The sequence below is a fragment of the Paramormyrops kingsleyae genome, chromosome 9 (genome assembly GCF_048594095.1).
Source record: "Paramormyrops kingsleyae isolate MSU_618 chromosome 9, PKINGS_0.4, whole genome shotgun sequence".
Taxonomy (NCBI): domain Eukaryota; kingdom Metazoa; phylum Chordata; class Actinopteri; order Osteoglossiformes; family Mormyridae; genus Paramormyrops; species Paramormyrops kingsleyae.
The window spans coordinates 33,283,399-33,301,102 of record NC_132805.1 but is presented as its reverse complement, the minus strand read 5'-3'; the positions used below and the strand labels follow the sequence as shown (position 1 = coordinate 33,301,102).

The window sequence follows — 17,704 nt, the reverse complement described above, 5'->3', positions numbered from 1 at the left end:
AATTCACAAGAATGTCATCCCAGACCTGTGGATGATCATCAGACCTGTCAGGAGAAATCAGCAACTCACACATGCCATAGAATTCTTACAATTACATCATTTTAATTGGTTAGAAAAGAGATTTTTTTCTTTCGTCAGTGAGGCTGTGAGGCACAGAGAGCTGATGGCCAGAGAAATGGTGAATAGGACGTTAGAGGGACCATTCTGCTATTAAGCCATAGCTGGGACATCAGCGTGATCAAGTATAGTCTGTATAACACAAATTAAACAGGTATAAAGCACAGAAACAGCTCAACCTGAAGAAGGAGTGCAGATCAGGTGGAAGCATTGGAGATGTGGTCTCAAAACTGAAATTCTGATCCCTCAAATTGAGTGAAGTTACAGCTAGAACAACGCAGAACAGAATCATGCAAAACTAACTTAAACTGATCATTGTGTCAAGCCTGATCTCTACAGGCATCGATGTGCGTGGACATCTACAGACGTGTGAGTTTAGGAGCCCTCACAATGCGCCAGAAGGAGATACGCCATCCAACCCAGGCCTCTCCAGTAGGCTCCGCAGCTGGTTCCTGTAGATGGTGGCTACAGTTTGTTTAGGTTCTGGGCGGGTAGTCAGGAGGAATCTGTGATGGGACCCAGCACAGCAACTGCTTCTATCTCCACAAGTCCACCCTAGGGGAGGGAAACAGAGCATATAGGCTAACATCAAAACACTAGGCGAACAAAAGCCACAGACTGGTCCACCATGCCAACACTGCAGCCAACACTACTAAAAAATACATTTACTTGTGGCCTCTTCTATCTGTAGGTCTTACTCCACTGCTGAAACAGAAAGTAAGTCTAGAGGAGCAAGGGTTGGTTACTTACTTTAGGGAGGGCTGCAACTTGATAGGCAGCTCGGGCTGGGAAGTTTCTGCTGAAAACTGCGAGGAACAGAAGAGAGAACCGTCACCTTCCAGGATGATGACGCCCTGCCACATTTTATTGTCCTTTCATAACTGAAACAGAAGTTGCAGCATGTAGCAGAGTATGCCAACACTACAATATTATGCAATACTTATTATTAGTATTGCATAATAGTATTATTATAAGTATAGTATTATTATTAGTTATTAATGTCTCTAGCAACAAAGAAAGACTTTAGGGGTTGAATCTCAACATAGAACATAACTGAATCTCTAAACAATTGTTGAAGCCAACACATTCTTGTAGCATCCATCTGTGCTGAAGTAAATAGTCTGAATGTTGTAGTTTGTGGGGTTGTGCTGAAGTAATTTTTAGCACCAGACTTGCTTGCTTACGCCCCTTACGACTGATTCTCAAACCAGACCTTAAGTGCTCCCCCTCCAATCCCATATAGCGCCATATTTCATTCAGATTAAGCCAGTTATGAGCTTGTTTTAGCTCAGTGTTGGGCGGTAGATTGTAATAAACTTATGTACTGGCTGAGGGTCTCAAAGAGAGGTTTAGGAAGCCCTGCTTTGAAGTGAGGCGATTAACAACAAGGTAAAGCACAATTAATTCCCTATTGACAGCTGAAAGGACTAACTGGAAAACCATCATCTAAACAGACCGAAAACTGGCACACCCACCCGACAGCAGTGCCAGCCACACCTGGTCTAAACGGACAACTCCACCCAGAACAGCACTTTTTAAAGGGCACGTAGACACACCCTCTCCCTGTCTCCAGGGCAATGTGTGACGTTTCCATTGCCATCTTGCCATCGATCATATACACCTTGTCTCTTATAGACAAATACACAGCACTAGGGAAACAAACAGGGGGCTAAGGCTCCGTGCTCAGAAGGTCACTGGTTCAAGCTTGGCTTTGGCAAGATAGTCCCACGTCCATGGGCCCCGGAGTGAGGCCCTTAACCCCCCCCCCCAGCTCCATGGGTGCCGTTGCTGGTGGCTGCCCTTCACTGCCAGGTTTAACGTTACCTACATCTGTGTGTCATGGGGAGCAAGGGTGGGGAAGGCGAAGAGAGAATTTCCCCACAAGGGATCAATGAATTGTCATTAAAAAAGTAATTTAACTACTAACAGAAGTTTACAGCAATGACACAATACTCTGGTATATCTATGATTGATGTCAATTGGAATATACAGTGAAGAAAATGTGTAGGATCCTGATCATTAGTATTTTTAAAAGGTTTTCCTTCATACTATCATTCACTATTCAAAATAATAACCCCCCCTTCCTGTGGACACATGCTGCAAATGCATGCAGGCACGCCATGCAAAACAGACAAACCAAAACTACCGCCTTTAAAGATATGCACCCGTTAAAAATGCACCCGTTAAACACGAGCAGGTGTGAAAGGCACCAAAAGGTGGTGACACCTTGTGGAAACCTCCTGTAAATACATGATACCCCGTAAACTAAAACCACAAGTTTCCTCTTCATTCAGCACTGAAGCAGTTTTCCAGAAATCTTGCAATCCAGTTTTCCAGAAATCTTGAAAGTTGCAATAGCAATGCTTCTCCCAGTATGACTTACACTGCTTGTAAACATCATTCACGTTGTTGAAGTCGCCTATGTCGGCAAGAAGGACTGTCGTCTTGACAACTGAAGGAAAATAAAGATTTAAATGGCTGGTGATGCTTTACATTAACTGCACCTTCATAGTGCATTCATTAAGCATTAATAGAACATTCATGGCACCTTCATGATGCATTTATGATGCATCCATAGAACATTCATAAGCAGCATGTAAGTATACCGTAACATCCTAACATAGGCCTACTTTAACAGCTTTAATATACTTTAATAATGTTTGTTATTATCATGTAATGTTCATTAATAACGTATATTAAAACTGTTAAGGTATGTTAAGTACATGCTGCTTATGAATGCATTATGAATGCATTATGAAGGTGCAGTGAATGTAAAGTGTTACCAAATACTTTAACAGCATTTCAAATACTATATACTAACTGGAGCTACTCCTAACTTATTTAGGCAATATCAACTGGTGATTAATTTTAATATATAGTGTTAGGTCATGTTAAACTTGTTAGAGGAAGGCATATGACTGGTTTACTGTATTATTGAACATTGTAAAATTATTAAACACCTTAAAGTCTCACCGTTGTCATAGTTGCAACCAGCTGCCTTAAGAATCTCGCCCATATTGATGAGAGCCTGAAGAAAATAATGAAGGAGATAATAATGAGAAGATAATTATCAATAGCTTTAAGTACAAATTACCTCTGCATTCCCCCAGAGAAAATAATTAGTCTTGGTTTCAGAACGTGCCAATTTTATCAATTCCCTAATCTTTTCAATACCATTATAAGGGTGATTTAGGATATTTGGGAAAACAAACCAAGGTGAGCAGGGAGTGTTTTCTAAACACTAGATTCTTTTCACCTGTTTGGCTTCGGCCTGCACTCCCCCTTTGACCAGCTGCCCAGTGGAAGGGTCCATTCCAAGTTGCCCTGATACGTACATGGTACGATCCACCACCACCGCCTGGCTGGATACGAATGTACGTGCTTACAGCAGTCTGAATACAGTATTTAATCACATTATCATCGCTATTTAGATTCCATTAAAAAACAATGTGGACAAACAGGGGTCATATAATGCGAACATATAAAGGCCTCTACTTCCTATAATTGAAATAAGCAAAATTACTCATACAGATGAGGTGTTCTCACAGATAACCTACAAGGAACAAGACTCTCCTGTTCATCACTGAAAAGTGACATATATTTGCAAGATGCTTTCTTCAATCCCTAGTTAGCATATTTGTCAAAACTAATTACAGATGCTGAAAATAGAAAATTGGTTTTAAAAAAACTAAACCAGTTTACAAAACAGCGAAGAATGCTATTCAGTCAGTCCGAGCCAACATAAAACATTACTTTAACAAGAACAATTATGTTCCTTTCACAAGTACTGCTTTTTCCTGACAGAATATTAGGTATAAGACACTAAATGTCTGTCAGTTTGCGATGTGATACTACAAATTCAGTGGCAATGTTTGAATTATTAACTTATTAATATTAATTATTAACATATACAATGTACATTAACGAAAATACATATTTTATTCTGCATTCTCCCACAGAGGAGAAATGTAGACAAGAGGACTTTAAACCGTCTTCTGAAGTTTGGACTCCAGCCGGCTTCTCCTATTGGCTGAAACCACAACGCCCCTCACCTCGACCAGTCAGCTACAGCTTTGCATACCTGACACCAGTACCGTACTGTACCAGTATTAGCGCAGTATAAAACAATACATTATGTACATCCATCCTTAAATTTAATACAGGGACCCTCCGCGAATCCTGGGTTCATTAAAAGCCTTTCTTTAATAAACTAACCTTAATTAGACTAAACGTAAACGGTATCTGTTAGTCAAGCATCTTACATTTTGAAGCTTAAAACGCATTTAAGAAATATGTTACAAATGGATGTATGAATAAAGAAAAGAAAATCGCTTGAAGTCGATATGACCTTATCTCCCTGAACAGAATATCATGCGTTTAAGAATTAACGAAATGAATAAACCCTCTAGTTCGTGATGCACAGACGTAAAGAGTAAAACAAAAATTCTGTTTAAAATCAAGCAGGTCATGTAATCCTTAACGTTTTCGTTAATAAAAGTACAATTGTCCGTATTTCTGCAGAGCCATTCTTGCAAAGTAATTTATGTTCATGTCTTTGAGAACATCTCAGGTCGTAAAGAAAATTTACACTGTGTTCTGAAGGCAACTGAATAGTTCAAAACGGCGACATGAATGCATAGTTTTCAAGTTTGAAAAAATTTAATGTGCAAGTGGCACGTTTGTACTTAAGTCTAGGAAGCTGATGACACATTCTCACCTATATGGCCCAATTGCCGCCGGAGCTTTTGCAGTGCTGATAATCTTCCTTATGACTGCGGACATGGCTGCACTCAAACTTTTCGCCTGAAATGAACTTCAAGCCGTAGTTACATGCACTAAATATTGTACGATTTTAATTGCCCGAGCCCACAGGACTGAACGGCGAGAGGTCGTTTTTAGTCCTTTTTTTTCTTCTTCTTCTTTTTTTTTTTTACCGTATATTCTAAACTATAAACGCAACTTCAACCCCTAAAACTTCATTGGCAGTCAGTTTTGTTGTGGATTTTCCTTTGTATTAGAAAAAGCACAGATGTCCCCAAAAACTTCCTTTCTGAAAAGATATTTAAAAGCTATGGATAATACCTCTATAATTTTAGAGAAATAAACGATATATAACATTTGACTAGTGTAGACTGGCATTCCCTGTGGACGTTGCCATATAGCACCTTTTAGAATTTGAGCATATTTCGTTCTAGGTTCATCTGTAATCATCCGCATAATTTATAAAAAATATACAAAGTGTATACAGACAACAACTCCTGGCAGATATAATTATTTATACATTGACATTTTTATATTTAATGTATTGTATTTAGTGTGTTACAACATAGATGTAAAAATGTTCCATACAACGAATACTTTGTGGTTACATTTTGATTAATAGGTAGAAGGCAAATATGTATACTGAGTGTAAGGATTCGTTTTTGAATTTTCATCACTTGATTGGCTCACGCTCCAATATAACGTCGCTTTTCTTTCAGTGACTTCGGTCTTCCTTGCACTACGTTTCCCGTGTGCCTTTGCGTTGCCCCGATCCGGAACTGAAAGACTTACATGTGACACAACATGCGGAATAAAAAGTTGGCTGCTCAGAAGCAATGTGAGTGGCATCATAGAAGCGTGCAGATTGGTGGCTTCAACACAAACCAGGTGGTAGTTTATTTTGATTTTTACCTATTTTATATACTAAGAGAGAACGGGGAGGGATACAGAACATTTAAAAGAATATCAGTAATTGTTAAACACGAGCTGAAACATTTTTTTTACATAGTAATTTGTTGGAAACGTTTAGCATTATATATTAGTTTTATGTGACTTGTACAATTTCATGCTTTTGTTTTATTGCGAAGTCTTTTGTGTATCGTCTACAATTTAAAAACGATCTAACTCGCTGGTTGACCATCTAGCTTGATTGCTTGCATTCCTACAGACCCTACATGCAAGTCACCGTGACCGTCGAATTATCTGTTAATGGAAATCATTGTCTGATTAATAAGAAAGGGCATTTGTCAATGTCAGATTTTAAATAATTGTAACAGCAAATGTTGGTTGTTCTATCTTAGGTGGATAGGTTGTCAAAGTATACTGAGGTTTAGGTGTTTTGAATGTGCATTGTGTAAAGATACTTGTCAGTCGTGCCAGTGTTGCTTGAAGGTGTTTGCGAGAATGTTATTCACCATATAATATTTCTCTAGAAATGTCAGGAGCTAAACATAGGATGCGCAGTAAGAAGATGAGGAATCAGCCGAGCAGCATCACCTACACCTCGACGGGGCGGGACACCTCACAGGGCCCTTGGCGTAATGGAGAAGAAACCCCATTAACTGGTCAGGCCCTGGTTGATTAAGATGCGTTTGAGCAGGGAAATCTGCAAACTGTGCTTGATTCTGGCCCTCTAGGACCACAGTTAGAGAACCATGTTCTAGACCAGGCATGCTCAAGTCTTATCCAGAAAGAGCCGTTCTGTGTGTGGGTTTTCACTGCAGTTCCTTAATAAGATTACTGATTAGAGAACTGATTCCCTGAATAGTCCCCTCCCCTGGGTTTCAGCAGCTGAGCCCTGGCCCTTTGCAAATAAGATTGGCCAACAATGTTCTAGGTGCTTGTACCATTATAACCTGGGCAGGACACAGTGGCAGATTAACGGGTTCTGGGCCCCTAGGCGACACTTTCCATAGAACCCTTTTCTGCCCCCACTCCCCGGAATGATACAACAAACCATGAAATGATTAAATATTACTAACTATAAAATAATTTCTACAAAGGCAAAGACTATGCAAATGAGAGCAGTCACATCCGAACAGCAACAACCCGGCAAGCTTGCACTTTCACATCAGACATTAAGAGTTCCCTTCACTGGAACTAAGGGGCTTAATCCAACACCTGAAAGACGACCCCATACCATTATCCCTCCTCCACCAAATTTTATATTTGGCACAGTGCAGTAAGCCAGGTAATGTTCTTCTGGTATCTGCCAAAGCCAGACTCATCCATCAGACTGCCAGGCAGTGAAGAGTAATTTGTCACTGCACAGATGACATTTCCACTGCTCCCGAGTCCAGTGACTGTGTGCTTTACACCACTGCATCTGATGCTTGGCATTGCATTGCGGTGATGCGGTGGTGTGAGGCTTCCTTGCAGCTGCTTGGCCATGGAAGCCCATTCTATGAATCTCCAGGTGCACAGTCTTTGTGCTGCAGTTAATGCCAGAGGAAGTTCGGAACTCTGCAGTTATTGAGTCAACGGAGCGTTGGTGACTTTTGTGCACTATACAGTACTCAGCGGCCCTGCTGTTACTTCATGTGGTCTGACACTTTGTGGCTGAGTTTTTGTCGTTCCTAAACACTTTCCACAGTTGAAGTGGAATATCTAGCAGGGAAGAAATTTAATGAACTGACTTAGGATGCCACCTATGACGGTACCATGCTTGAATTCATGAATATTTGTAAACCTTTAATCTTTTTGCCTTATAAATATCGCATTATTATTTGTGGATATTACACATCTCTCAATGTGATACTGTGCAGCCTTAAACAGAAACACTTGGATATTTCCTGTCAAGATGGGAGAAGATTGTTTATGGTGAAAGACTGCGAATAAGTAAAGGATTCTGACGGTGATATTTTCTGCAGGTCAAAAGCATGAGCACTCCGGACATGCCAGAGGCCACGGCCCCCCACCCTCTGATGCGGGCGGTCAGTACACTGACTGGGTGAGGGGGCGCCCAGCTGGAGGTGCCAGTCCGGCCCTGCCCAGGTTCATCACCGGTAAGGATGCTTCATCGCCCGGCAAAAACGCGTTCAAAAAACCCTGCCAATGCATTGAATAACTGCCATGTATCCCTGTTGGATGGATGGATGGATGGACGTAACTGTTTTTTTTTTGGAAACCCTCCCCCTCCAGCCTCGACCTTTGCTATGGCCCGTGCAGCGGAGGTGAGCGCCATGATGAAGGCTGTAACCAAGACGACGGGCAGCTGCCACGTGTTCGGAGGGCTGCCCAAACACATGCGGAGGAGAGCCATGAGTCACAACACGAAGAGACTGCCCCGCCGGCTCAGAGAGGGGGCACAGAAGATGGTATGCCCCCCCGCGCCCTCGTAGCTTCGGTGTCCTGTGGCTGAATCGGCCCCCGCCCCCGCTGCCTGTCAGCTGCCTCTTCTGTTGGTGCCTCCTCTGTACATTCAAGGTTCTTTGTCATTTGTAGCCAATAATGTAATAAAATGCCAATAACATAATAAATTTCCCTGTTCGTCATGTAATGAAAGTCGATAATGTAATAACTGACTAATAACATTATAACTTATTGCATTGTCGGCGACAAGTTATGCCATTGGTTCAGAAATTGAATTACATTATTGACCAGTTATTATATTATCGACATTTATTACATTGATAATGGAAAATTTGTTATTAGCAGTTGTTACATCGTTGCCTCCTGTATAATTTCTTTAAGGTATAAGACAGAAATGTTTCCCTACGTCAGGGTGTTTCTGCAAGGTCACTTACGAAGTTACACACAGACAACCACAATAAACGTGTATAAGGTATCAGAATAAGAAGTCAGACTTAAAGAATGTAACTAATATGCCTTGTTCTCGATTTTCTCCGACAGGTGAATTCCTAACTCTAAATTGCCTTTCTTGTGTGAGTGAGGGAATGTTTTTCGCGTTGTGTCTCTATCATACCCTTAACATCTGTGCCTTGTGTAATTTTCCCCTCTAACATTACATGTTGGAATCACAGCCTTAAGCGTCGCATGTTCCTGCCGCTCCATGAAGCTCCACCGTGAGACTCCAGCACTGAGTGTCCTCTCCTCCGTCCCCCTTCCCCAGATGGAGAAGAGCAGGCAGGCGGGCCACAAGGAGAAGAAGGACCTGTCGAAGAGGAAGAGTCGCAAGGCCCGGCGGCGCCATGGCAACCTGCTGCTGGAGTTCAACCGGCGGCAGAGGAAGAACGTGTGGCTGGAGACCCACATCTGGCACGCCAAGCGCTTCCACATGGTAAAGCGGTGGGGCTACTGCCTCGGCGACCGGCCCACCTACAAGTGCTACCGCGCCTGCTACAGGGCCATGAGCCAACACTGCCTCTTGCAGGTCAGCCTGCGTCTCTCTCTCGGGGGGGGGGGGGGCGAAAAACTCAAGTGTATAGCTGTAGTCTTGGGATTCACCCTTTAATCAGAGGGGCAGAATCTGTTTTTGGGGCATGAGCATAAAGACTATATCATTGTCCCTCTTAAGAGGGGTCAGATGCATGACTGGTATGGAAGGATGGAGGATGAATAGGAGTGTGGTATTTTACTGTGGGGGGAGTTTCATATGGTAATAAAGCAATTTAAACATTTGTGAAAGTGGGGCTTTTTCGTCTCATTGGTTACCCCGAACAGGACCTGTCGTACTACTGCTGCTTGGAGCTGCAAGGACCTGAGGAAGCGCTGCTGGCGGCTCTGTCCAGGCTGACGAGCAAGGAGACCGGTGAGCATCTTATTCTCTCTCTCAACCAATCAGATTGTAGAGGAGGTGGGGTCCCAGCAACTAGAGGAGGCGGGACCAAGATATCTGATTGGTTGATCCCACCTCCTCTAGTTTGGACCCACCTCCTCTATAATCTGATTGGTTATTTTTCATTCTGCCCTCAGAACATTTTTGTGCAAGTAAAACTCCCAGGAGCTTCACCCTCTACATTCTAATACAAGGCATATAGGGTTAGAAGAGATATAGAAACCTACAGTATTATTAGGAGGGAAAGCTAGTTACATTTTCCATCTAATTTACTTGGCAGACTAGTGTAATTCTGAGTATTTATTACTTGCGGAAGATGCACTTCCTGTAAGTCGGGCCCTATAAGCTGACGCGGCCGTCCTGTCCCACCAATCAGGACCCACGTTTGCCGCAGCACACTTCCTGTCTGGGAGGAGACAGGGCAGCGCGGTGCTGTACAGAGCGGACGGGTACCCTGCAGCCCCCCTGGGCCCGGTGCTCTTCCTGTGGAGGCCGAAGTCTGGGGCTTCCAGCCACAGGCAGCTGTGGATCTGGAGTCACCCCACCCTGAAGCAGGTCGGTGTGGGGCCACGGGAATGTAAGGGGCCTTGGGACTAAGCCTGTAGGCTGGGTGCTAGACGAGGGTGCAGAGCTGTAAGCTGAGTGCAGCTGCTGTCGTCCAGGAAGGGGCTCTTGCTGTTGTACCCTTTGGGGTGCAGTAGCTCGCATTTGAGTTGAGATCCTTCTTGCTGTGAGATGAATGAGATCTGTGTCAGCTCTGTGGTTAGAGTTCTCTCCTGTTCTGTTCCCTTCTGCTCTCCTTACCCCTCAGGACCTCCTCCCCGAGCTGCAGGCCGTCTGCCAGTGTTCCGAGCCCCTGACCCCTCCGGTTCCAGTTCCAGTCGCACCTCCGGCTCCGGATCCAGACCCGGCCCAGACCCCAGAGGTGCCAGATGGGAAGCAGCCACGGGGAAAGGCGAGAAAGAGGGTGGGGGGCCACCGAGAGGCCGGCGTCCCCGCGAAGAAGATCCTGGGAGATGGAACCCGCCCCGGGTCTGCTGCCACGTGCTGGAGATGTGACTCGACGGGCGTCGTTATGAGGTCAGCACCGGCTCCTTCGTGTGTGACAAAGCCAGGCCCTAAGTGCTGCTGGAAGCCGGCGATGCCGCTCTCTGAAGGCTGGTGCCGGTCCAGCCTCGGCCCAGCGGGCTCAGTCACGCGGCCCACAGCTCGTCTGAAATGTTCCCTCACAGCGACCTGACCATGGAGCTCGTGCGCTACCGGCTTATTGGTCCTCTCTCTCACATGATCCTGACGGACACTCTGACGCCCGCTGCAGCCTGTCAGGTAAGCTGCAGGAGGGGAAAGAACCATTGAATTATTATTTAAAAAAAAAAAAATCTCAGGTTTATTTACTGAATTATCTTTGCCTTTAAAAGGCCTCAGATGGAACAGAAGCGTCCTTTTGGTGGCCGGCACACTGCAGAGAGGAGAGTCACATGTCTCTCCACCAGCGACAGACGGAAGCATTCCAGCTGCTCCGAGGTCTTTGCCAGCTGTAGACTCTCTTTCGTTTGCATGAAGTTGTTTTCGTTTTGTGTTAAGAGGAACCACTTTTTTGCTTTGTTTAATTCCCCTTCTAAAAAAGCATTTGAACGCCTGTCAGTACCCAGAATGCCGTTTGCTCCCCCAGGGCTGCCATCCACAGCTGACATCCCGGCCGGCTCTGTGCTCGGACTCGCCGTCGATGACCCCAGGCTGACCTTGCCCAGTCGGAGATGCAGATCGACCCCGGATGGCTGCTCGCTGCCAGGTAACCATGGAGACGGTGACAGCCGCACCGAGTTGGGACTCTTGGGCTGGGGTGTGGACCCAGTGGCACGTTGTGTAATGCGCAGTTCTGCTCCGGTCTTGTGCTCCTGAGGAGCCTCTGCCATGCCATGCAGATGTCCCGGGTTCGAATCCCGGCGAGACCCGCTCTCTGTGCCCAGAACGTGCCTCACCCTTCCTAAACCCCCCCCCCCTCCTCAGTGATTTTCATTATTATTTTCTTAATGCTATTGCATTTATTGGTGTTAAAGATGTAAATGAAATTGCCTTGAAGACGACGCATGTTGTCGTCTGTTATCTCCATGACACCCTTTATGGTCTAATACTGACTTAAGCAGTGGAAAATAGCCCCCCCCCCCCCCCCACTGCCGGTCATGCAGGAGTGTTCCTTGTTGTGTCCCTCTGTTGCAGGTGATGCTGAGGGTGGAGATCAAGAGGAAGAGCAGAAGGCTGTGATGCTGCAAGGCCTCCCTGAGCAGTGTAGCCAGAGCTCCCTGTGGGACCGCTCCGTACGGGACAACGTCACGGATAACAAGCTATCAGAGCAGGTGCTGCCCCCTACTGTCGGCCTCCAGTCACTGCTGGAAAGGCTGAAGAAGCCTGCAATGCAAATAATGCTTAAAGCAGTGAGGAAGTTGATTGCATCTAACATTGCAAGTGGAAAACATGCAGCCTCATGGAAAAGCAGCAGTTGCAGAAAAATGTATTTTTTGCATTTGTTTCAGATTTTCATTGCTCTGAGTTAATGCATTTTGTGCATCTGCCTGTGTCACAGGAGCTGAACCAGATGAAGAGTGAGCTGCTGGTCCCGGGTTCGAGGCTGCAGGCCACACCCCAACACGGCCGCATCCCTGTGCTGCTGGTGCAGCAGCCTGGGAAACAGACGGGCACTGAGATGGGGTCGTGGGGCGCGGGTTGGGATCTGCTGCTGCCCAAGGGCTGGGGAATGGCCTTCTGGGTGCCCCTGGTATGTCTTTTGGGGGTGGGGGGCTGGGGGCGGATTGAGCACAAATCGGAGGATCTGCTGCATAGTGCGTCTGTCACACAGGCCCCTCTGCCTGCAGGTGTACCGTGGGGTCCGTGTCGGTGGCCAGCAGGAGGCGCTCAAACACTCCCAGAATAAGGGGGCCCCTCACTTCCCACATGACTTCCCAGACTGCCCAGCGGGGGCTCGGTTCCAGTCCGAGCAGGAGGCCCAGTTCTGCGAGACGTATAAGAGGTGCGTCGGGGTCACGACCCCGGGACGCCGCAGGTTACGGCCACCAAATATAACCGCAGAGGTCCGTCTGTAATGGATGGTTAGTCTGTACTCTGCTGTCCTGGCCTGTTTTAATTCTAAAGGATGAATTTAATTTGTGTGTGTGTGTGTGTGTGTGTGTGTGTGTGTGTGTGTCGGAGAGCGAGAAATATACTATATATGTAAATATGTACTAAAATATGTAAATGAAATCTAAAAATGCCAAAAGTCTTGTATTATGTTTGGTTACTCATGGTTAAGGTTAGGGCTGGGTAGGGGTTAAGGTTGCCATGTTGTGATAACAGTTTTCCCCCTAGAAATGAATGGATGCCCCCCCCTACTACGATATGAATAGAAGTGTGTGTGTGTGTGTGTGTGTGTGTGTGTGTGTGTGTGTGGATACTGTCCCCAATCCTTTGCTCTGTACTCTGTCCTGCCTACGTTTTGGCTCCTGGCTGATACTGGGCTGGCTATGCGGTTGTGGGATGGATGGACAATCAGTTCATACTTTAAAATAATTCTGATGAGCTGGTTGCCTCTTTGATCTCCCGCTTTTTCTGTGCTTTACAACCAGCTCCGGACTCAGACAAAAAAATGATGCATAGTTCACTGAAGCACTAATGCAGAAAGGTGACATACAGTACATTAAAATATTTTGTATTTATATAATATAACTTAATATCTTCTTTAGTATGAATTACCAGTACATTTTTGTCTTGTACGTGTGTGTTTTTTTTTTGCTATAAATGGTATGGAATGGTATCTATTCTCCAGTTATGTACCAGTCAGCCCAGTTACCCAGAGCTGCTGGGCTTGACTCCGTGTTTGTCCCCGTGTCCAGGCGCCCACCCGCCAAGCGACCCAATTTCATAAAGCACGGCAGCCTGGCGCCGTTCCTCTGCCCCTGGCAGCAGCTGGCCGAGGAGTGGGAGACGATCGCCGGGGAGGGGGGGGGCGGCGCCCCCTCGCTGCCGCCATCCGAGGTCCCTGATCCGCAGCCGCAGGACCTGACATCTCCTGCAGACGATGCCCTACGGCTAGAAAGAGGATTTACTGTCCTGAGGTGGGTCTGCTTTTATCCGGCACTCTGAGCCTCCCCTGCACTTACACATCACTGACTGACAGCCCCCTGCCCCCCCTCCCCCGGTTCCCATCACTACAATCTCACGTCCCCTTTTGCAGGGGGGGTTGCTGGTGACAAGCCAGCGTGCTCTATTTTAATGGGTGCGGGCTGCTGGTAATGTCATTCGTAGCAGAGATATGAGAATCTTTGTGAAACTAATCATTTATTTTGGCCGACTTAAGGGACAGGAAGGCTCTGCAGCAGCTGTCTGCTTGGTGCAGGCCCACCTCATCGAGGGGTCAGAGGTCACGGAGGCCCGGCCGGCCACGGCAGGCTGAGCGGCCGATCCAGCCGTTTGCGGCGTCTCTCTCGGCCCTGCAGCACCGCAGCCTGGTGTGGGCGCGCCTGTCGCTGCTGAGAAAGGGCCGTCCCGCGCTCCACGCCGCGATCTGCATGCCTGCAGCGGAGGACTTCGTGCTGCTGTGCCGGGATCCGGCCTGCTGCGGCCCGCAGGAGCCCCAGCACGTCGACCACTTCAAGAGTCGCATGAAACGTCGCAAGAAGGCAAAAATGGACAGCAACTCTTCAAAGAAGCTCGGAAAGAATCCTGGTCTCGCTGTGGACCAGGACACTGGCTCCGCCCCTGGCCTCACTCTGGGCCTGTGGCCTAGCCCGCTGCCCAGTGTGACCTCCCACTGCTCGCGGGTGACCCTTGGGTGGACGACGCAAGGGGACTTCTCCCTCGCAGCAGGTTGCGGTGAAGCGCTAGGCTTCGTCAGCCTGACAGGCCTGCTTCACATGTTGGTCGGGCAGCCTGAGGACCTACGCGGCCTGGTGCTGCTCCGTAACCCAGCCTCGCTGCAGTACCGCTTTGCCAAGATCACCATCGAGGCGTGAGTGCGGGCAGGACCCTCCAGCCGTCCGGGGAGAGGAGGTGTCGTCCACGGGTGGCTGACGGAGCTCGGAGGCGCTCGGCGTGTGTGTGTGTGTGTGGGTGGGTCTGTGCCTGCAGATCAGCAGCGAGAACCACATATTTTCTTCTGGAGACGACGACAGATGGTCTGATGCGATCTTGGTATCGTGGAAGATGTAAACAAGCCATAACATTTGCTTAGGAAATTTGCACTGCCTCAAAGTACTTGAAAGCATACAGACAAACGCATGGTTTACGGAAACACTTGCGTTCTGCATTTTACTCTTCTTGCCTTATCGATATGTTATTGACAACTTTGGTAGGATATGCCAGTATGATTGCAAAAAGTAATTTTAGTTACTGCGAATTTTGCTAATGCAAAGAAATCATTGGGCTTTGAAATGCTACCCTTAGAGAAATGTTATTTTTCAAAGAACATTTGGTGCAGTGTTATGGCCAGGGAATGTTTATTCTAAATAAATACCAATCAACCACAAGTCAAACTGAAGACTTTCTTTTCAGATTCTTACCTTGAACTACATCTCTGAAATCTATGTTGATATTTAATATGAAGGTGGTGCTGGAACCACCCCCCCCTCCCCACCCCAGTATCGATTTCCTTTGGCATATTGTGGTAGTTTTATAAGGCCAGTAATTTCATCAGTCATCCCTATTAATAGGGCTTTGTGGCGGGAGAAACTTGTGTAGGTGTGTGAGGAGAATTCTGTTGCTTAGCAACCCAGGAAATTAAGACACCTTCCTGTCCATATGCTTCCTCCCTAGCACTGTATCTTGGGACGTTTAAATTGGTTCATTAAGGCGAGACACATGCTAGTTGTTCTTAAGGGGGGGGGGGCTGGGGCCTGGCATCTGTGAAATGTGGCTTTATACGTTTTAAAACAAACGGCTCTTCTGGATCAGATAAAACCGGCTCGTCTCTAAATGGCAGTTTTGTTCTGCAGTGTGGTTTGGACGCGGAATGTTGGCTGCAGGGAAAAGGCACTGCTCCGAAAAGAGCCTTGGCAGATATGAAAGCAGCGTATCCTAGTTTCGCTTCCCCAAGGTCGAGCTGGTCGATATCAATGGTTTACCTTCACGAATCTCATGGTTGTAGTGATTATGTTGCCAGCTCCCTCTTCTAGCCCCCCCCCCCCTCCACACACACGGATTTTCTGCAGAAAACTCGTGCGGCTACAGAGCTTCTGGCTTGTCCACCCACACACACGCAGACGCACAGATGTGGCAGTGATGAGGTCATCATAATGCCATTCCCAGGCTTGCTCCTACAATCAGCTGTCAGAGATGATCTTGGGCGTCTAATTTCAGATAAGGGTTTTTCTTCTATGTAAAAAAAGAATGTGCTAATCACTAATCGCTTTTAAGGCTGTTGAACTGCCTGCCAGACTTGCATAGGTTACTTATCCTCGGAGAGGCTTTGGCTCAATACATCCCTGACTAGCACTGAATGGAAATGGGTAAAAACAGAAAACCAAGAAGGCCCCGGGACCAGACGGTGTATCCCCCTCCTGCCTCAAAACCTGTGCTGATCAGCTGGCTCCCATCTTCACCCGCATCTTCAATAGATCCCTGGAGCTGTGTGAAGTTCCCTCCTGCTTCAAACGCTCCACCATTATCCCAGTCCCCAAGAAACCCACCATCACAGGAGTGAATGACTACAGACCTGTCGCCTTGACGTCTGTGGTCATGAAATCCTTTGAACGACTGCAGTTTGCCTATCGGGCAAACTGGTCGGTGGATGATGCAGTGAATATGGGGCTGCATTATATCCTGCAACATCTCGACCGGCCAGGAACTTATGCCAGGATCCTGTTTCTAGTTTGCAGATGACACCACCATCATTGGACTCATTCAGGATGGTGATGAGTCTGCATACCGGCAGGAAGTTGAGCGGCTGGTACTCTGGTGCAGTCAGCACAACCTGGAGCTGAACACGCACAAGACTGTAGAGATGACAGTGGACTTCAGGAGACGTCCGTCAACACTGCTCCCCCTCACCATATCAGACAGCCCGCTGTCCACTGTGGAGTTCTTCAAGTTCCACCATTTCCCAGAACCTGAAATGGGAGACCCAACATCTCCTCCATCCTGAAAAAGGCCCAGCAGAGGATGTACTCCCTGAGACAACTGAGGAAGTACAGTCTTCCACAGGAGCTGCTGATCCAGTTCTACACTGCAGTCACTGAGTCTGTCCTCTGCTCCTCCATCACAGTCTGGTATGGAGCAGCCACTGATCAGGACAGGAACAGACTGCAGCGGAAAAATCATTGGTGCCCCCCTGCCCTCCATCAGACATGGCAGCTTCTTCCCTCAGGCCATCACCCACATAAACAGCTAAGCTGTCACCTGCCTTATGCCAATTTCCCCCCTGTTTGCACTCTACTGTACCTCGCACCTTAAAATTGCAGTGTTACCCATGTGTGTATATTTATATTTATAATTTTTCACATTTGTATTTCTTGTATAGTGTCGCTTATTGTCTGTGCACGAGACAGTCTCAAGCTGCCATAAACAAATTCCTTGTGTGCCCCAGCACACTTTGCGAATAAAAGCTGATTCTGATTCTACAGAACGTGCGCAGATGACGGAAACTGTTTTGGCCACTAGGGGGTACTGTTGCTTTTCGAAATTGAGAGAATTACACTGGATTTATGCTTGGCCAACGATTTTTTTTTTTTTCACGGCCCTGCGTTTAGCAATTAAGCTGATCAGATTTCAGGTGGGGGAGGAACTGGGCCCAAAAGGTCAAATTTACAATTTTCCTTTCCAGGCCTCGGAATGATTTTGGAGGAACTTTGGAATTAACTGATGTCACTTTCATATGCCCCTGATTCTTGTCCTGGCTGCAATTTAGAGTCCACTCCCTACTGGTGCCTGACAGGCAAGGTTAAGAACAGCCAAGTTTACAGGCCAGACACTAGTTCCACTGTAGGTGTCCTGTGCACCCACACACACAAATCTATATTTCACATACGGTGTTTGACACTTGCACCTCAGTGTGCTGCTATGTTTGTATATATACCTTTATTTTGAAGAACATCCACCCAA

The 17,704-nt window shown here is 46.7% G+C and overlaps 2 protein-coding genes across 2 annotated transcripts; one reads left to right on the top strand and one right to left on the bottom strand.

Annotated features, from left to right (window-relative positions):
* Positions 1 to 82: 82 nt before the first annotated feature.
* rida (reactive intermediate imine deaminase A) lies at positions 83 to 5,045 on the bottom strand. The gene is made up of 6 exons (XM_023815416.2): positions 4,835 to 5,045; positions 3,374 to 3,479; positions 3,091 to 3,145; positions 2,501 to 2,569; positions 868 to 923; positions 83 to 672 (listed from the first exon to the last, which is right to left on the bottom strand). The coding sequence occupies exons 1-6, from the start codon at positions 4,897 to 4,899 to the stop codon at positions 613 to 615; spliced, it is 411 nt and encodes a 136-aa protein (XP_023671184.1). The 5' UTR covers positions 4,900 to 5,045; the 3' UTR covers positions 83 to 612.
* Positions 5,046 to 5,627: 582 nt separating this feature from the next.
* On the top strand, positions 5,628 to 15,135 carry pop1 (POP1 homolog, ribonuclease P/MRP subunit). The gene is made up of 16 exons (XM_023811513.2): positions 5,628 to 5,766; positions 6,312 to 6,443; positions 7,749 to 7,883; positions 8,020 to 8,195; positions 8,951 to 9,211; positions 9,502 to 9,589; positions 9,993 to 10,171; positions 10,428 to 10,696; positions 10,849 to 10,942; positions 11,035 to 11,140; positions 11,289 to 11,408; positions 11,837 to 11,973; positions 12,201 to 12,392; positions 12,490 to 12,644; positions 13,504 to 13,725; positions 13,968 to 15,135. Exons 2-16 carry the CDS (start codon positions 6,314 to 6,316, stop codon positions 14,620 to 14,622), a joined length of 2,919 nt encoding a protein of 972 aa, XP_023667281.2. The 5' UTR covers positions 5,628 to 5,766; positions 6,312 to 6,313; the 3' UTR covers positions 14,623 to 15,135.
* Positions 15,136 to 17,704: the final 2,569 nt, after the last annotated feature.